At 36.3% G+C, this 21589-nt stretch overlaps 1 protein-coding gene across 1 annotated transcript in view; it reads left to right on the top strand.

Annotated features, from left to right (window-relative positions):
• ADGRA1 (adhesion G protein-coupled receptor A1) overlaps positions 1-21589 on the top strand; it is a 253537-nt gene that overhangs the window by 22990 nt on the left and 208958 nt on the right. The window contains exon 2 of the mRNA XM_021536446.3: positions 16900-16971. Coding sequence (XP_021392121.3) covers positions 16900-16971 — 72 coding nt within the window. The remainder of the gene's footprint in view (positions 1-16899; positions 16972-21589) is intronic.

Here is a 21589-nt window from a genome sequence, read left to right as displayed (position 1 = left end):
CAAAGTTTATATGTAGATATTCTGCATTGGTAAAATGGGCACTCTGAGAATATTTTATCTCTGAGCAAAGAGTTTATTGTGGAGAGCAGTTGCCTAGAAATGTGTAAAGAGATTTCTAAACTGATCTAGATTTCAGTGAGATTCTAATATTAGATAAATTAGTATAATTTAACATGATTGAAAGTGTCAGGCTCAGGTATGAAGACCGTCTTGTAGTTTTTAAACCTCTTTTAAAAGTATGCTTTTCAATCTGTAAATGTATAAAAGCATAAATAATACCTAAGATGAAAGAGATGTCTCAAAAAAAAGAGCAAAGTACAATGTACAGAGTAGCCTTATGATAGTTGTTCTATACTCACATGCAAGAGAAATTTGTGACTTGCTTTAATAATGTCACAAGCTTTGTAAACCTATAAAATAGAGATAAATTGAAGAAGCTAAAACTCCAGGTTTGGCATTCTGAAAAGCACTAAGTTTTATAGACAGAATCAGCGTTTGTAGTGAAACTATAAAATGTTGAAGACACGTGTATTGCTGGGTCAGGTGGTGTTAACTGCATCCTCAATGGTTTTCATATTCTGTTGACATTATCCAAATGAGGTTGGTAGTTGACTCTCTTATTCAGTTCAACTCCAAGTCATTTCAGGAAGTTGTTATGCATTAACTTTGCTATTTTATTAATATTATTCTCCTCCTCCCCTCTTTCTTCTCAGCTGAACTTAAACAGATGCTATAGCTGTGCAAGTATCTGATTTCAGGCTCTAGGGCCAGCAGTAGGTCCTTAAAATTCTGAAATTGGCACTAGAAATAGCCTTTAAAAGGTTTACAAGAGTAACCATCTTATTTTGTAGTACAGGCCATAACTGGAAATGTGATTTCTTCTACTTTAATATAAATTTGCAGTCACACAAACTGTAGGAACAGTGATTTATCACAGCTGTAAAAGATTGGTGCAAGCTCAAAAACTTACCCAACAATGAATGTTTTCATGAGACTTATTGCCAAGGCAGGTATAGGGGAGGTTTTGTTTTTAGTATCTCAGATGATTTAGTTGATCAGAGTGAGAGCAGAGTGGCAATTTATAATTGACAGACTAAGTTAAGTCTTTCTGCCAGGCAGCATTAGGTGTGGAGGAGAGGTCAATGAATGCCACCACAGTTTTTCATTGCCCTTGGAAGCCAAGTAGATATGTGAAAGTCAATGTCAGAATTTTGCCAAGTGACAACAGATTTAACCCTTCCTTCACCAGTTTTGAATGCAGCTCTGTCACTGCTGTGAGCAGTGACACTTGTTAAATGGAATGGCTGGGTTCAGTTGTCATTTTAATCTACAAGAGCTGCTGTAAATTTTCAAAACTTGTGCCCTTTAAATATGTATGGAGATTATACGTAAAGAAATTTTGACAGTCAAAATCTTTCTTTCTAGCTCAGGTACTTACAGCACTCTGTAAAGGTGCCAAGGAGTCCAGCAATTTTTTTGATTTATTCTCTACACTGTAGAGGGAGCTGAGAGTACAGCAGACATCTGACATCTTGATGGAGTTCTGGAGATGTGTTCTGAGGCAGGAGTTGTTTGCTGATGCCTTTAAGTTTGTGGTGAACTCTGTGGATCAGTAACCAGGCTTTCTTGTACTGGATTTTAAGTCTTGGTACACTGCATCTGCTAAGTGGAGTGATTTCAGGCTTTACAGCTTGACTTTGCAAAGTTAATACTCTGTGTGCCATATTCTTATTCTTTTAAACTTGTCTGATCAAATTGTGTCATTTCCCCCTGAATTTCTATCAAATTATATTGGTTACAACTAGGAATGCCCCTTAAAGGCTCAATGTAATATTCCTTAGGATTTGGCAACATAAAGAAGCTCCTGGTTTTCCAAAGAGACCTATGAAACCCTTGTTTTCTGGCATTGACAGTGTTATTCTCTGAGGTGTATCCTCTGAAAAAATTCCTAAGTATATTTCTCACAAAGATGAGTGATTGTTTTTCATGTTCAGTGGTGGCATGCAGTGAACTCAGATTTTGCTTGGAGGTTTTCTGTCTCTGCTCAGATCCCCTTCCTGTCCATTCACTGGGCTCTGGGTATCCCTGGGGGGAACCACTGCTTGCACTGCCCTTCTGCTCAGCTGGGTTTCACAGCTGAACTCGATGTTTTACCCTGTTTCACATTAACAGGAAAAGCACCAAGAGACTGATCTCAGAGAGGTGAGGTAGTTGTGCTTTACTGAAACTCAGATTTAATGGAATCTGTAAAATGAATATATGCTTGTATGTTGGTTTTCATACTCAGTGATTTAATAAGAAGTTCAGTCTTAGGAGTGAAATTAGCTTTGTCTAAACAATGCAGCTGGAGTTTTCTTAAGCTGTCTGAAGTTGACTCATATATCTCAGCTAATTCTTGCTCACAGTTTTTGTTCTCCTGGTATTTCTCAGCAATGCAATTCTTATTCATCCCAAAGCTCAGGTTGAAATCAGTGAAGTGGGAGGGAGAGTTGCTTGCTCAAAGTTGCAGCCTCAGATGCCGGAAATTTGATTTTGTTGCCAACTCACCCGGAAGTCCAAAGCCACATGAATAATTCTCTTTCTGGTCCTTTGATTCACTTTCTGTGAAATAATAGTACTTAGAGAAATGGGTGTAATTTTAAGGGCAGAGAATACTCAAATGTGCTTTATAAAACAAAGAACATTAGAGCTTTCAGTGGTAGGGACCTAATGAAGTTCATCTCATTTTTGCTTCTACTAGATCGCTCTGGAATTTTTCTTTGATCATAAAGCCTGTGTGAGTATTTTTTACATTGTTCCTTTGCTTCTGATCTAACTGTTTTCAATACCTATTTTATTTTGCACTGGAAGAAAAGGGAGCTTGAAATTCTGTGTTTATTCATGTCCTGTGCTATTATCAAGAAAACATTATTGCAAAATAAATACAGTCTTGGTTCCGTTCTGCTACAACCAGTGAGAAAAGACTTTGCAATGAAAAATAACCTTTGAAACTTAGCATAATTCATAAAACAGTGTTCCATTTCAAATATCTGAAAATCTGTTCCCTTAGAAAAGATTATAAAAATTCTATTAGCCAAGGAATATACCTTTCAGAGTAAGAAACAATATATTTATATATCCTCTAGTATGTGTGTTGTAGTAATGAGAAAGGACACAGAAGATACTCCTTTTGCTTTTCTGCAGTTTCCTTTTGGTCTTGGCTATATGAAACTGCTTTAGGTAGTACTTTAGCATTTAATAACATTTTTCCAGTACATACAGCATGATAATGATCTTCAGATGCATATGTATCACAAAAGATAGCTGTTGTGTCATTCATTACTGTAGATGTAAGGAACATCAAAAGCAATTTAAAATTCCACTTATCTTGGTGCTGCTGAATCATAAGATAATGTCTGAGTGTCTGCACAGCATTGTCTGAAAGGTAACACATCCCCTCTCTAGGACTGGTTAGTCTGATGAAGGAAACATGTCTGAGTGGTGTATCTCCAGCACCTATAAATTTGAAATGAAGTAAATTTATGGATAGAGTCATTTTAGATAGAAATGTGAAAATAACATCTAGAAAACACATTTTCCTCTTTATTTAGTATAGGATTCTTAAGGCATGCTTGAGTTGAGCATCAGATGATTCAGCAGCAACTATATAGCTTTTAGTTAATAAGTGCTTCGGGGCTGACAGTCAGAATGTTTTGCTATGGAAAGAGCCTTTAGGGAGCCATGGACACTCAAAATGAAGCTGCTTTGTGAGACTCCCAGATTCTTACTCTCCTTCTGACTTCCTGGTACCTGTAAGGAGCTCTGGGTGAGCTTGCATGTCCTGTGCACATGGGCTCAGCCTTCTCTCCATCCTGATCCCGGCTGTGCCGGGTCCTGCTGCCCCGCTTGGGAAGCCCTGACCTCTTCCCCTTCTCAAACATGGCAATCCCAAAGGTTTACTGTGGGCTCCAGAGGGGCAAAACGGAGCCTCCTGCAGGGGTAAGTGCTGTGGCAGGGCAGTGTGAGGCTCCCTGCTCTGCCAGGCAAATCGCTGCGTTTTGGGCTCCAGGATCTGCTACAGCAGAGGACTTAGCGTGTCAGGCTTTGAAGGGTAGGAAGGAAGCATTGCAGAAGTTGTGACTCAGGGCTGGCATTTTTTGGGGAAAAAAAGGCCTGATTTTTAAAGGATTCTTCTAGTGTGCCCAGATGATTCCCTTGTGTCAGTTTTTCTTCTTCATTTGTTGTTGTTGGTTTTGTGTCCACAGTATCGAGAAACTTCTCATTTTGAAGAAAGTTGGCAACCACACATCTCAGAGATGGAGACTTTAAAAAGTACCAAATCCCTCAAAAACTAATTCCAGAGCTGTCATCTTATAATAATCTTATAGGTTTTAAAGCATTTTTGAAATGAAAGAAAAAGCAAATCAGAGCATGACACGTTAGATAACATTGCTGTAGGTAGACAACTGATGTGGGTGTGTTAAGTTTCACTTCAGGTATATTGTTCTTATGGGAGTGTGTGCTCATCTTGCCATGAAATGCTTTAAGGTAATCTATTATTCTACATAAATATTCAAATTGGTTAGACCAGAATCATACATAATTAAGACATTGAGCCATTCTTATTAATATTTTCCCTAGTCTATGCTGGATATAATTGATTTTGCACTGAAGCAATCAGGTCAGATTGCTTGGCTTATGTGAAGGACTTGGAATGAAAACGTCTCTGTTTAGTCTGAAAGTGCCTAATACAAAGATTACAGTGAAGAGATATCTTTAAAGTATGTATTGAGGTTTGTGTTACCATCTTGAAATAGTTTATTTTTGGAAACAAAATTCCTGCTTTTACCTAATCTTTAATACACAAAGCTTTCAGAAAACTTGGTAAAGAAGGACTTCTGATGCCTTCTAAATATTCTGTGACATTTACTGGGGTTAATTCCAAAGAAATAACTCCGTGTGTTGGATGCGTGCAGTTATAAAGGATAAAATGGCATTTCAATAGAAAAGAGACACTTTGATGGATCTTCCACACTGGTACACCCAACTGCCCATTACTCTAACCGGGGTTTGCCCAAAGAATGAATGTCTAAGGTATTTATTTTAGGAATTATTTAAGAACAGAATCTTTTTTTGTCATTCTTAAAGCAGGTTGTGCTGATTTACTAAAGAACAAAAATTGTGTCTCACTTGTAGGTCAGTTGAGTAAATAGCTTGTGTATATGTGTAAATAAATATGTGTACCAGAAAAGACAATCTTTATCTTACTTTTCTTTCCTTGTTTTTCTTCATTAGTATTCATAGCTGTACTCTCTCCCCTAACCCTGCTTTTATTTCTTTTGTGCCTTTTATTTCTTCAATTCTTTCTGAAGACAGTCTCTGTTTTTAAAAAATAAATAAGTGCGACTGGTCTTACTTATCCTTTCATGTCATTTCAGGCATCCCTGAAAGGTGCTATCACTCTCATTATTTATTCAAGGATCTGAAGACACTTCTGAAAAAAAGAATAAATTATTCTGTCATCGTTAGTTTAGGAAAACTTTTGAAACTGTTGAAAGAAATGAATTGGGAAACCATTATGAATAACCAAGCTTCCTTTAAAATAGCTGTGATCATTTCAGGACATGATTCCCTGCAAAGGCTCTGGAATTCCTTGTGGATATTGCTGCCAGAGTTTATTATTTTAAACCCAATGCATTCAGCTACAGTTATTGTATAACTAAATGTTTTAGGAGCCATTTGGCAGAAATGCACACTGTGAGGTAAAGGTGAATATTTGCAATCAAGTATCAAACAAAAGGTGGTTGAGTGAGCTGAACATTGAGTAACGTGAAAGAAACAGATCCAAAGGAAGGTGGGGAGAAGTCAGTTGTGTAATGGAAGTTGAATCAAATGATACGTGTCTTTGTATTATTTATACCAGTGTTTTGAACAGTTGTGCTGAAAGCTTTATTTCAGAGATTGCAGCTATAGTTAAAATGGAAAGAACATCAAATATTGAACAACACAGCCTTAGGAAGATAATTTTAAGTACCTGAGCTGATAGATATAGCATTTGAGACTGAGATTAAAAAAAGACAAATCACAACTGAGACTGTCATTGACCACTTTAGCTTGGAAGCTGGGAAGTAGATGGACTTGGAGATAATTGCTGTGTTGCATTCATCACATGGGGTGAAAACTGCCTTCTCAAATGTCCTAGGAGAATTTTCTTAAAGCCCATTTTCCTAAGGTAACCACAATTTCCCTTCACCAGTGCAAAATCTCTGAGTGATAAGACATGAGGATATTACTTAAGCTTAAAATTAGTACTTTTAACCAAATAAGTGGAGCCTTGTGCTTACAATAATTAATAGTCTAGTTAGGGACCCATGTTGGGTACAGCAAAAGGATTTTCTGGAAAAGCTCATGGTCTGCATCCTCATGTTTGTAGTTTCTCAGTCTGACACCGTCACAATTCTCTTGCATAAATGTCTGATCTGTGAAGTTTAGAGCAGATGATCTCTGTGCTGTCTAAATTTCAAATTTTTAGGGATTGTTCAAGCTGCTGTAATCCACAACAGCTATTGTGGATACAATATACAGAATTTTATTGTGGAATACACAAAAGTGTCCTCATTTTACCACGCTGAGCAGTGTTATTATGTACCTGGGTCTGCTTTAGGCAGGAGATGGCCCTGGATGACCTCAAGAGTCCCTTCCAATTGACATTGGAAGAATCAAATTGTCTGTCATCCTGCATTTTCTCCCTCAAATGGACACTAGCCCAAATCTATTTTTTAAACCATTTTGCAGACTTGAAAGACCTCCAAAAAGAACTATAAACTTGTATGATGGACTGCATGCACTGTGTTGGGTTCATTTGCCCTCTGAATTAAATAATAATCACTAACTGTTTAAAACTTTGGGCTGTCACTCTGCTGTGTATCAGTAGCTGTCCGAGATGCCTTAGAAAAACTTTGTCACTCCTTATAAACAGCTAAAACTCTGTTCTCTCAGCCTTAGACACCAAATGGAAGGCTGAGGACCATTCTGATATTTAGTTATACTGGTTGAGGAAAAATAGAAAAACAATTTCTTAACCTAGCTCTTCAAATAACCCCTTATGAGAAAAGATTTTTTTTCAAATTCAGATAGGAATTATTTAATGATGCCAGACCAAGTTTTTTTTCAGGCTTTCAATTTTAATATGTACTACCCAAAGGATGCCCAATGAGTTCTGTATTTCATTGGATTATCAGAAGGTATACATTGTCATTTAAAAACAATATTACTGCAGATAGCTCTTTCACAGAATACAATTACAGTCCCAGCAGAACTTCTAAGTTAAGCTAAAAACATTATAAAAACAACAAACCAATTTGTGGGAAAATCAAAATAAATTGCTACAATGGAAATTTTTCAGTATTTTTCTGGATTTATAGTCAGCAATTGTTACTGCTTAACTGTTTTAGTAACTGAGAGACATGAGCATTTTGAAGACAATTCTGAGCATAGTTTTCAGAAATAATATGGAAACTTTATAATGCTCTTTTAGAAATACATAAAAGATTAGCAAAACTGGCAAAAGCTAAATGAGTGTTTCAGGATTTAAGAGAAGAGCAGTGAGCTGAATAAGAGAAGTGCTGAAAAGACCTTACAAAGGGAACAAAAGGTAATAAAAGAAGTGTAATAAAAAAGGAATGGTGACTCAGGGAATATTACTCTTTTTTACAAAGTGACTTAGAAGTAAGTTATAATAAAATCTGAATTAGGAAAGTGAATTCTTTCTTTAAAAATTTTAAATTAAATCTCAATCATTTATTTGGTAGTCTTGTTAAAGTCCTTGTACTTAAAAATTTATTTGTAGAACAAAGCATCCTGACTGTATTTTATGTAGTGTAAAAAAACAGGTTTGGCCCACCTGTGGAGGTGTAAGGCATTTTAGGGTGTTTGTGATCATTTGGCTGAGCAGTGGAGTGTCAGCCCAGGAGAGGGGAGTGGTTATGCTGACCTTGCCATGAATCACATGGTAAATCACTTGCAAAAACCATTTTGAAGTGGAGAACCTAAATGAACTTCTTTTTCCCACTGCAATGAGCGTGGACATTCACGTCCTGTAGAACAAAGACTTTTCTCAGCTCTTGTCTGGTTGGTGCTGCATGTGCTGAAATGCTCGATCTGCACATTGCTCCAGTGCATTGTCCTCTCAGCTGCTCTGCAGCTCCTGGCCATGTTTGCACCATTGCTGTGGGTGAATTTTATAAAAGTGTGAATGAGAAAGAAACGTAAGAATGTCATCGTCCCACAATGTCACCTGAGTTGAATGAAAAGCTTGTCAAAAGCAAATCCTTCTGCAGACAATCACTTCAGTAAATCCATTTGCATATTGCACAGGCTTATTCAATGGAGAACTTTCAATTTTTAAAATATCCTCTATGAATCTAATTTTTCCCACTAGAAATGGATTTTAAATACATATTGATAGAAGGATGTGCAGTGATCAAAGACAAAACCAACAACACCAGGGCATGCTGTCACCAGTTGGCTACATATGCTTTTAGAAATAGTGTTTTATTGCAAGGTCAGACATAAGGATTTCCTTTTCATTGTAGAAAGCTTTGAATGATTCCTCTCTTTCTCCAAAGAAAATGTTGACAATAGGATCTTTGATCTTCAAAAACTAATGCACATGACAAATTTAATTCATGTAAATAATTCTGCTAGACTCAATAAGGCCCATCACAGGGAGTTAAACATGCATAACTATGTCTCAAGGAAAGACCATGCACATGGTAGGTATAGTGATATAGTCAAAAATTTCACTTAGATAAAGTTCTCTCTTCAAAAGATGTAATGAAAATGCTGTCTTATCAAAAAATCATATGGGTTTGTTTAACATTTGAAAAAAAAATACTAGCTACTTGAAACTCAAGTTCAAATCTTGTAAAAGCAAGATTTAGCTAGACAACTGAATGATGTTATATAAGTGTCCATGTTGTAGTAAAATTGTAATGATTTATCACTTTTTTTTATATCCTCGTATTTTATGTTGGGTTCATTATTATGTGATTTTAGGAAATATCACTACACAATTCCAGTGCTATATTGCTATTGTAAAACCTATTTCTACAATCATCCACTCATGATGTAAGTTTTTCAGGTGCTGAGTTTTTTGAATACAATTGATTAAACTTATATTCTGTAGAATAGAATCCTGTATGACACCTCGGGTCTTCAGTGATCTTTAGAAATAACCTTTAGACCTCAAGTTCTTGGGGGAAAAAAAAGTTTTACTTAATAGGATCATCTAGTTCAGAAATTCTCTAATGCTTGACAAAAGTCATAAAATAGACAAGCACATTTCTTTTCAGAAGTACTTGCAGTCCTATTAGTAATGCTTTGATTCCTATTGCTACTTGCCTGTTCAGTTAATTAATATAATTCTATAGTGGAGTGGGCTTGTTCAAAAGCTGAAAACTCTTTTAACTCCTCCACTGTTAGGAAATCATATTAAAATTTCTATTTGAGAGTGACCTTGCTGCTTCCTTTTGTTGATACATTAATACCACTAAACCAGTACTGGGGAGAGATGAGTTGTGTGTCCTGCTAGTGATGATAATATTTTGTTTTACTGTTTGAATTGTAATGTTGCTTACAAAAAAAGGCTCTTGAATATGACTTTACCTAATTAAATCAGTTGATGTGGTAATTAATACAAGAATTCTCTGCATTTGGTATTTTGAATGTGACCTAGCAGTCACTTATATCATTCAAGAGGACTCTTGATGAAAAAGCAGCAGTATGAAAACCAAAGACAAAAGAGTAAGAGTTTTGCCTTATACTTTAAATTACTGAAAGTGGGGCTATTGAACAGTGGTTTTCCACAAAAGCAATATTCTGTTTTCATACTACAGTTTCTCCCACATTACATTAAATTTATGACATACTATTAATGTTAATATGCATTTTTGGAAGAACTTTAAATAACTCATTACCTAAATGGAAATTTCTTGATGCTTATGCTTTCTTTTGCTATCATCAAATAGTGTCAAGATCTGGAAGCTGCCGTTGTGTTGGTACTGTACAAATTAGAATGATAATTAGCACACTGTTACTGCCTCTTTGACTGTAGCTGTTTGGGGGTTTTTTCTGCCATATGAACATGCTATGTACAATAGAAAGCACTTTTTGGAGTATTTTTCTGTTTTCACTAATGTTTGGTATCGCTGCAAGTGAATGGGTATAACAAAAGCCAGTATACATGAATGATAATAATAAAACCAGCTGGAATTAGAGATGCTGAGAGGCTGGGTTTTATTGCTTTCTTCAGGGTTTTTGTATGATTCTTTTTAAGAATGCTGACCATGTGCTTTGTTTAGTTTGAAAAGACAGTACAGTGGGCCACAATCCCTTTCAGGAAGAGAGGTGTCACTTCAGGCCATTATATGCATCTTTATTCTTCTGATAATTTAGCTTAATGCTCTTTTAAGTTTTGATGTTCTCAAAGTCAGAAAGAGAGGTAGACACTGAATTACTGTACACAGATACTGATATATAATAAATTAATAAATACTCTCCATATCTTTACAACTTTTCCTTCCTTGTGTTTAGGTATCAGACTGTGTAGATGTCCACCACACCCCCTTCATCTCGTGAGCTGTCAGTAGTGTTTTCAGTCCTCTTTCTCTTTTCACTTGTTCAATCAGTTTTGTTATTGTTCTGTGACTTTGCTCCCAGTCTGTCTGTATAGTTCTAATATTATCTGTTGAAGTCTTGATAGTAGCTCAGCTGTGGATTTCAGTTTGGAGAGGGGGATAAAAAGGTGCAGTTAGTACCTGTATTTTATGATAGTTCCATGTATCTCTGCATGTGTGGCACGAAAAGTAGGTATCTGTTTTGTAATTTATTTTTCTATTTCTGGCATGTTTGTTGGCAAACTCAATTTGTTTCTGTGGTGTAGCTCTCAATGAATTATGGATGTTGTAGGGAATAAACAATAACCTGGTTTACCAAGAAGGATTTTAAAATGTTTAAAAAATTTAGAACAACTTAGTTTTTGATTTTAACATGGCAGGATTTCAATACAAATGATTCCAGTCTTATTCTGATACCATAAAGAAATTAAATTAATTTTTCCCTACCAGTGTTTTAGGGAATTTCACAGGATGTCTGCTCACACTCCCCTTGTATTTAACCACATACCACATGTAAAGAGAATGAACATCTTAAACTTCAATATGTCAGCTGTTATCAGACTTCCTTGAAAAATTATTAACTACTATTTGTACTTAAATTGTTATTTTGAAATAAAAGACACTTCAACTTGCTTGATGTTGTTAGTTAGATGTTAATTGTTAGATGTTGGTTAGATGTTAGTTGTTAGGTGTTAAAAGAAATTGCAGAACTCAAAACACAATTTCTAACAGAACCACAACACAGTCGTTCCAGATGTACAGTCTTAGTAGACCAGGTTTTGTCATTTTTCAAATTCTCATGGGTGTCTGCCTAGCACACCTTTCTACTTGAGAAGTGGAAAACTGAACAGGGATTAAGAGGAAGTGCACAGCAGGGGCAGGTGTGGCTGAGATGTCCCTTCAGCTGTGCTCAGTGACTGGGGCTTCAAGGAAGGATTCTGGAGATTTCAATTTTCTAGACATGGTCTATCATGACACAGTCCTGGGTCAAGTTTGATCTGTACCAGTTCTTGGGCTGCTCAGCAGAAAATCAGATGAAAGTTGACATTTTACTGATTTTTAATGAAGTTTGGGTGGGAGTATTTTGCTTGTGGTTTTCATGTATTTCCCCCTGTGAATATTATCAGAGGAAATACATATTTTCATTAATGGGTCACACTTCCTTCTATGTTCACTATGCATTTGGGAATAGCAGTCTGCATTTCTTGTCCTCCACGGATTTGGTTATCTGAGCTGTGCTTTCTCTCTGGATGCGCTGCTGTGTGAGCTCACAGGCTTTAGGCTTTGCTGGGTGGGATGCAGCCCCATCCCACTGAAAAAGCCTCTACTGTGGAATTTGTTTACTCTGTAATGTCATTGACTTTGGAGACTTACTAAAAAGATTCCTTTTCTCTAAGAGGTTATAGGAAGTTGAAGTTTGTTTGCATTATGATTGAGAGCTCTTTATTTGATACTTTTTAAATACTATAGTAAGTTCTCTTATGCTGAGCATTTTTTATTCTTGAATGAAACTCTGTTGCACAGTGTCTCATCATCCTGTACTTTCAATGGTTTCACAAAACCAAAAATTACAGCAGCATTTTAAGCAAACTATGATTTGTGTCTTGTTTAATTCAAATGGAGGAATGAGAAAAAAATCAGAAGAATTAATTTTCTCCATTAGAACAATTTATTCTTTTAGTTGTGTCTGTCCTGTAAAGCAAGGATGTCCAGAAGAGTGGAAGCAGTGGCTCATGGATTGTTCATGCTTCTCCATTGTCAGCATCTCCCTGGCAGGATTTTGGCCCTGGTGTTAATGAGGTTGGTTGGTTGGTTGGTTTCCAGTGCAGGGTGGATGAAATTGTGTTCAGCCTGTTCTGCAGCCCCCCAGAGAAGCACATTTGTGCCATGTAACTACGTGCATGGAATAAATGCTTTAGGATGTCAGTGTGAGTCAAGAGAGGGTGTTTGAATGATATCCCTTCAGGACAGAACCGTGCTGGAGGGCTCCACAGGGCCAGGAAAGGACAGAGCTGTGGTGAGTTAATATCTTCTGAACAGCCTCCCTGGGGTAAACTGTCCCCTGGCATGTCTTGGGAGAAGGAGTAGCAGAGGCACAAGATTTCAGAGGGTCAACTGCAGTAACAAAGTGGTTCATAACATATCTGATCAGCAGAGTGGTACTGACAAGTAAATTGCTCCCCAGCACTATTTTAGTTGTATCCTGTCAGAGCTGGGACTGAAAGGACCTTGATTTGGATTTTCAGTTACTTGGGCTTAAATAATTAATATATTGTGCAAAGACAGTTTGCCAACTGTTTTAAATGCTTATTAGAGGGCTTCTCTGGGAAACTTCTTCCTTAACAAAACCAAAAAAGTAAAAAGGAAAAAACCCACTGCCATCACCAAAACAACCAACCAATCAACCAACCCAAAAACCCCCCAAAACCGAAACCAAACCAAAATCTACATTAAGTGGATTTTGGTTTTGGAAAATACTATCATTGAAATAAAGTGTGCTCATTTTTCATAGTGTTTCTTCTGCTGGAATAAAATATTTAAAATGTGAGATTCTAAGCACATGGCTAGAAACTGATAATTATTTAAACCAGCTGCCTAGTTGCAATGTGTAGTGAGATTCATCACTGTGATTCACTAACACATCAGAAAAAAAACCCAAAAAGCAACCAAATGAAAATGCTATGGATACATAAAATGTGAGAAGTACTTACTCACAGTGGGTGCATGGTGCTGGTTTATTTTTAAAAAATGCAACCTCTATTAGAAGTTTGATTAGAATGAGTCAGTTGCTGTTAGATCTGACAGTTATAAATTTGTTATTAGCTTTCCAAAATAAAATACTATTTTTTTCATGTGCTTATTTACCAAACCATTGCAGCTGTAAGTTTGAGAAAAGGATGCTTATCGCTGCAAAATTTCTGCAGGTCTTTAATTAGAAGCATTTCCCTGTAAGCAGATGACTGTATCAGAGGGGAAAAAAGAAACTTACCTATTTTGGCCATACTTGACACATTTCATGTCCATTCTGTTACTTTTCTAAAGAAATAATGTACAAAAATTATTCGGTGTAATTTCAGCATCAAGAATAAAAGCCACAATTTTTCTTGGCATTAATTATTTAAAAAGATTTTTCATTTTCTCTAATTTAGCTTCATTTCTCTATTAGGATTTTGAACATTGTAACCAAAACTCTCCTCTCTTCCATGCTCATACTCACAACAAATATTATCAGAAGGGAAGGATGTTACAAGTTGCATCAAAGGTTTAGTAAGTGATTTATTACTGTATGAAAAAGAATGTGATTTATGTTTGCAAGTGAAGTTGTTCATTTTATTCACAGAATTGATCTTTACTGCAAGCCAAATCCTTCTTGATAACAGCCTGTTGCAAGTTCTTGTACATCACTAAAACTAATTAAAAACAGGTGGATTCTTCCCATGTAGCAGTACCACCCAGCTAAATTAAATGTAGATAACTTGTATGAATTGTTAGAGAGAATGTTGTTTGCCTTAGGGACCATACTGGAATGTTAGGATTTGCTAAATCTGCATTTCTGAACAGAAAAAGAATCATATTTTAACTATGATACCCGTATTACTTTGTTTATAAAACTTGAATTTAAGTTGGCGCTGTAGAGAAGAGGAAACTCTGAAGGAACCTTAATTTTTGAAACCTGATCTCTGTGTGATAGTCTCTATGAAACTCTGGTATAAAGATTTGAAGGGTTTCATTTAGAAACTCAAATCTACATAGCTAAGTTGTTTTGTTTTTTTTTTAATTTTTTAAAATTTTGTGGTTCACATTTTTCAAAACTCAGTTTATCTTTCACAAAAATTAATGAGATAGCAGTATTGAAGAATCATGAGCTGTGTTTGAGTATTCCATTTATGAACTAAATTATCTGCTTAATCTTGTGATTTATTACTAGTTTGATAGTTCTCTTTAATTAATAGGAGTTTGTTTTATGTTGTTTAATGATGCTGGTTTCAATCTGCACGTGTAGGGCTGTTCATAATGGAACAGGGAGGTAGAGCAGGAGACCACCTGACTTGTGCTGCATTTTCATGGAGTGCCAGCAAAGTTCAGACTGGCCTCTTTTTCTGGGCAGAATGAATAGAAGGCTGGAAAAACAATTGTCACAATGAAATTTTTTTACAGACAGAAGTACTTGTATCTAAGCCAGCTGTGAGTTTTGAAGTAATGTATCTTTGCAAATCAGACTATGCAGAGTGGTCCAAATATCATCTTTGGATTAAATGTCATTGTAACACACCTCAAAGATGGTCTCTCTGTAACAAGGCATATTAAAATAATGACCCAATATGAAGTAGACTAATTTTTGCTAGTCTTTCCAAGCCTAGTCAATTTTAATTAGGGGTCTTCATTTTTTCTTGATTGACTGCAGTTTTGTGCAGCCTCAGATGACAAGTTGAATAAAAGAATAAAGTAATAGAACACTGAAAATAAAACACTAGTGTATTTCATATATTTACATTTTCTAGTTTAGATATTTTGAATTTTAAACAAGTCTTTTATCATGTCACTGCTGAAATGTATTCCTAAAATGGTAAAGAAGAGTTCATGAATTAGATAAATAATATTATAATACATATGATTTTTAATCTGAGAAGTAGGAGGAGGAACTTGTGAGATGCAGTGTTTTTTGTTTGATGGAAATAAGCTGTGTGTATATTGGAGCAGGTTTATTTTTTGTTGCAAACTTAGGGTTCTGTGTGCTTTCAGATGCATGGGTGTAAGGATCATGATTGATGCCAAATTGCCACTTGTGGGTGCCACTGTCTGGTTCTGGGTGAGGAGTGATGCTGCTGCACACGAGTACTGACAAGCAGCACAGTGCAGGACAGGTCAGATCTGAGCACCTCTCTTCTCCATGCAGATGGTGGGCCATCAACTCGCATCAAAATATGCAATTATTTATGAATTTTAGATCTGCAGAAATCTCCAAATCTTACTAACATTGCAGTATTTTAACTTTGTTACATGAAGAATTTTTTTTCCCTGTGAGTCCGTGTTGTTACATTTGCACCTAGACTTAGGATTTTATGTGGTAGCTTTGTGCTGGGGCAAAGAACTTACTGTTCATATACAATGGCAAATGCTAACAGCAAAACTGTCTTGTCTTGTGTAACAGATTGTTTAAAAACTTTGCAAAAATTAAAAATTGATCAAAAAATCTCAAGTTAAGAATATGAAATTTCTTTTGAAAATTTTTTGTTCTACTTTCTATCTTATTGCAAGCTGCTTGTCTTATTTTGAAATATTTTATGCAATAGAGAAGTATAATTTATTGTAAATGTTAACATTAAAAGACTCATTTCTCAGGCAGTTGGAATTAGATTTTTTTTCAGAGACAAATGTTTCTTATGCACATTGCATTATCATTAGATTAAATACCCAATTTCTCCAGCTTCTAAAACAAACCATTTCTTTTGCATATTGGAAAATTTTTAAGGAGTAACATCTTCAGAACAAGTGCATGTTCATACTGTATTGCTTCTGAAATAGCTAAGAACATACAGGGATCGAAAATCACTGAGTTAGGAAGGATCACTTTTGAAATGCACAGTACCTTAACATAAAGAGGAAGAATAAACAACGTTTTCAATGGCCTGCATGCAGGGTCAGGTTGCAAGTGTATGATAGTGGTGCTGCTTGATGAGTCAGGCATAGCTTAATTACTGAATTTCTACTATGCAGAGGTTGCAACAGGAAAACATTTTTGGACTTGTCTGTTTTTGTTTGTCTCTCCTATAGCAAATGAAATACTTTGTATATGTGAGCTATCCATGGTATGATGGCTTGTACCTCCCTGCTACAGCAGCCACTGCAAAGTGATTTCATTGTCCTCTAATCTACTGGAATGGTTTTTAACATGTCTTTTGCTTTACCAGCCTTCTTGCAGACTAGGAAGTCCAGCAAGTACCTTAGTGACAATTTAGAATCTACTAGGAAAATGTAGGCATTCAGCAGTGTTAGAATTTTCAAGCTGGAGTCAAAACTTGTTTCTTGACATATTTATTGCCAGTGCTTTTATTTAATAAAGAAGAAACCATGCACTTTGGGAAATGGTAATCCTTATTTACGGCTGTGATGGGAAAATGCAAATGAAGCAGTGAATTTTGTGATTAGTATTTTGCGGAGCAGTCACTTACTATAATTATATGTTTTAGATCAGTGGAATTATCATGTTCTATTAACCAGATTATTTCCTGACTTCTTGTAGGATTCTGAGTAACAACAAGATCTTGTGGTTGAAGAATGGCTCTTTCTTCGGGCTGAGATCCCTGGAGAGATTGTGAGTAACCGATCAGCCTTGCTCCACCTTCAACTAAGAGTCTTTGTACTTTAAATATAGAAATAAACACCAGATAAGGAAGTTGAGATGTTCTGAGCTGTATTGCACAGTAGAGTTTCTAGGCAATCATCAGGTTAAGAAACAGCATAAAAATGAGTGCATGGGGATGGACATGGAACATGCAGGAAAGCGCTGCCATCAATTTGGAACTAAAATAAACATCCAGTCAAAGCCTTGTGCTATGCTATGTACACTATCACAGCAAAGGCTGCTCTGTCTAATGGTAACACTAATATACCTGACATGTAGCTTAGCTTGTTTAACTCGTTGGTCTCCAATACTTCTATTTTATATCTAAAATATTTTTTTTTTCTATATTTTAATTATAATATCAACAAATTGGACAGCATCTATCACAGGAGCAAACAATGACTTTGATAGAGCTGCATGGTCATTTATTTCTAGCCAATATTTTGAAGGGGGGAAGAGGAGCTCAGGAGCAGCTAATGAGTTAGGAAGAAAATATTTGGAAATGTCATTGGAAATAAATAAGTAGTAATAGCTACACTATAATAACACTACTTTCTGTATATATAGGTCAGTCATTTGAGAATAATTGTGAACAAGCCTAAAAGGCTATTTTTTATATCTTTAGGCAACTTCTGATACCAACACATCTAAAATGAGTAATTATGTCATGCCTATCTTACAACATCTCCTCCAGCTTAAGCTAAATTATGTTTATACTGCTTTGTAGGAATAGCTGTATTTTGTAGAACACTTGGTATAAATTGTTGCTACATTAATGAATGTATTCTGTGTGGTGTGAATATTTCTGTATGCAAAGAAGTTATGTATTAAAATCAACCTTAACTAATATTTTTGCTATAGATGTGTGTTCATGGTTGTGGAATAAAGTAGGTAAGTATACCATACTGAGTTGTTTGAGTATCCTAAATGTGGTTTGAAAATAAACAATTTATTTCAAGGTCTACAGCAGTCCTTTTGGAAGACTGGGGTAAAGTGGCTGCCAGAACATTTATGCTGAGTAACATTACATTTTCTGTGCATACAGTTATAGTTGTATGGAATACTTCCATTAATGTTAAATATTAATGTATTAAATGATATGGAATATTAAGTAGTATGAAATGGAGAGTTAGGATTAATAGTGATATGACATTTGTAAAGAAGTCTACAAATATTTTAAACAAAACAATTTAGAACACAGAATAGAATTACATATTTATTGCAAGAAGGGAAATTAGTAAGTTAAATTCTCATGTAATGCAAGTGTAATTAATGTAGTGTTTAGAACTAAAATAAAACATTTCCTCTGAGTTTTTTCTTAAGGTTTAATTTATATTGGGGAATTATACTGAGCATGTAGTTTTAAGAATTTTATTAGTTAGCTAGTGAGAGAAATAGTTCAACCTGGAAAGACATTACAAACAAAACTAAGAACAGTGAGAAAGCAGAAAAACTGCCTTAGGTATGTTGCCTCAAGTACCATTACAATCTAAACCATTTCATTTTCTTGTACTGATTTTTCACAACAGTACAGATAAAATTAGTATCATGTCTTCTGTTTATAATTCTGTTTGGCTATGGTGTTAATACAAAATCCATGAGTGGTCTGTGAATTGAAGACTGGAATTGAAGTGATGACATTCTCATGATTCAGCCGCTCTGTTTCGGTTTCATTTGGGGCCACTTGGGCCCCATATGCTTCTTATCAATATCTGTGAAATCCCAGTTTCAGCTGTAGGGGCGAGAACAGCTGGAACAGTCTACTAGGAGGTGAGTGTGAATGAATTACAGCTGGATGAGTGCTCCTAGCTCTTGGACAAAGGTTTCCCCAGCTTTGCCTTTTGGACAGAACCTAATTCAGGTGCTCACAATGGAGAACTGTGGCAGCAATTGCTGTTGATATTCATGACTTATCAAAATGGACCAAGAACTTTCATTCCTTGCCTGAAAGGAAGTACTGTAGCAGGAAAATCCATCTTCCCTTAAAATAATCTTGATTAGGTGCTTAGGAACATGGATGTGCTGGATTTAAGAATTACTCACCTAATGTGGCTTTGCACTCCTTGTGGTCCTGCTCAGAAGAAAAAGTAATGTGATTGCCATAGAGGAAAGAATCATGTAAGTCAGTATTTTTTTTATGGTTACTGTGAGATCATGAGCTAGAAGAGTGTAAGCTTACATGGAAAATGAAATCATTCAATATCAAACTGGGAAAAATTAGGGAAGTAAAATTTCAGGTGGAATTGAATGACTTGTATATTCTGGCTCTGCCCTGTTCTGGAATGCTTAAGCCTTCTGTTTTTGGGTAAAGAATGGTTTGAAGCACTACTCCAATAAGTGACTGACAACTTTCCCCCTATTATTTTGTTTTTCAATGCATGTCACAACAGGAATTGGATTACAGAAGTGTCAGTCTTCTCAGGTTCTGGTGATTTCTCAAGAGCATGTTACACAAATGAGGGCCCTCACTGAGCAGTTGTCTCAAAGTGGGACTCTCATTCTACCAAGCAAATCAAGAAAAGTTATTTACCCCTTAACTGTCCATTCTAAGAGAAAAACAAAATTGATTTCTCTAAAACTAAGGCTATTGTAGAATTCTAATATTATACATGGATTTTTTTTTTCAAAATGTTTTTCAGAAAATTGCATTTTTTTTTTTCAACCATAACATAAGAATAAAAAGGTTAGCATTTCAGGTTTTTGTCAAACTATGTTGCTGCTATAGGAAACCTGCTACTATGTTTGCAGAGGATAGAGCCAACAAACCAGGGGAAAATATGTTTGGGGAAACTGTTACTTCCTGTTTAATAATTTAAAGATAGTACTATATTTGATTATAATGGATTAATATTTAAAAATGGAATGTAATAATGTCTATTAAAAGAGTGATCAAAAGACATGCATGAAATACTAATATTTTTTATGAGGCATTTTGTAAAAATGCTTTGAAAAACACTGACTTGCAAAGGTGCACGTTCAGGATGTGTATGAGCAATGACTCATGAGTGATCTGTAGAGGTGGCAATCTCTCTCCACAGTTACAGTGTTCTGAAATTAAGAAATTGCCATGTGCTGATTGGGAAAGGTTGGCTCACAAATGTGACACGGCATCTGGATCATGATGTGTCCCTGTGCCGCTGAGCTTACACTGTAGACAAGAGGCATTTAGAAGTGAAGATCATAACTTAAATACTGTGAGAGAACAAAAGTTTTCTGTAAACTTAGGTATTGTATGCCGTCCAGTTATATGGTCCTTGAGCTGGAATAAAATCAGAAGTGTAGGTAAGAATATAAATAAGCTTTTTTTGAAGCAAGAATGTTAAAGGAATTGTTTGTTAAGATATGGAGGGCTATGTGGAATTTAACCAGAAGAGATCCACAGGCCATAAATTCTTCAAATAGAGACTGCACACCTTGAACCCATTCCTGTGATACACCCTGTGGAGATGGCTGGCTTCACATTCAGGAGGCTGAGAATTCAGTTTGGATCTGAAGCTCAGGGCAAAGACTTGACAGCTTGTAATGATTTCAGTTTCAGTGCCTTTCCTGTCTGCAGTCAGTGTTCTGCCTTCCCAGAACAGCAGGAGTTGTAACAGAGATTTAAATGAATTTTTCCTATGCTCTGGGTGGGTACCATAAAAGAAAAGCAAATTGGGCTTTCCAAGCCACAAAAGTTTGAGGTAGCCCTTTCAAGTAATCTGAAAACTCTTATTTAGTGAAATATTTGGAAGGATCTGAACAACTGAATTATCTGTGTAATTTGGTGGTATAATTATTGCATAAATTGAAACAATAGGTTACATTGAAAAGTCTGTGACAGTTTTCTTCTTTAAGAATTATTTTTACTTATTTATTTTTATTTTTTGGCATGGAGTTAAACCCAAAGAATCATAGGCTAGTGCAGGTTACCAAGCTACTTGCAGATGCCTTGTCATGGCAGTATGTGGTATGGATGGTGCTGTGCATTGCCACCCCCCTCAGTGTGCAGCAGTGAGGTATTTGTGCCAGCTGTGGCAAGGCTTCTTGTGTCTGAGGGTATTTGGCCAGCCATAGTCCATGGGATGCTTCTGGGGACACTGGGCCAGGTGCTCCAGCTGTGCTGGACCTAAAGCCAAGATCCAGAGTAGGAAAATAAATCTTTTGCCCTCATCCTGGTGCCAGCTGGCACAAAACAATATGTCCTTCAGCTGCTACCCACACTGCTAATTTTCTTGCTCTGCACAGCAGCCACTGCACCCCAGGTGCCCGGAGAGCCTGGCCTGAGCCCTGTCCCCACGTTCCTCCTCCCTGGGGCAGCCTGGTGTGGCTTCCCTGCCGTGGGCTCCTGGTGCTGTGGGATTGATTGATTGTGTGCTTGGGATTTTCAGAAGTGGGTGTATGAGATTGCTGTCTCTCTCTTTCATAACCAAATACACTTTTTCTTTAGTTTTATAGGAGGATTATACCTCGGAGACTGTTGCTCCTTTGTCCCAGTGACTGAACCTCTAATGGGTTCAGAAGCTATTGGGAGGGACCCAGCAAATAAAAATAAAGAAACATACACAAACAGACCATGGTTGCATAAGCAGTTTCCTTGGGAAATCAGGAT

The sequence above is a fragment of the Lonchura striata genome, chromosome 7, assembly GCF_046129695.1.
Source record: "Lonchura striata isolate bLonStr1 chromosome 7, bLonStr1.mat, whole genome shotgun sequence".
Taxonomy (NCBI): domain Eukaryota; kingdom Metazoa; phylum Chordata; class Aves; order Passeriformes; family Estrildidae; genus Lonchura; species Lonchura striata.
Note: the sequence above shows the minus strand (reverse complement) of the source record. Positions and strands in the feature narration are given on the sequence as shown.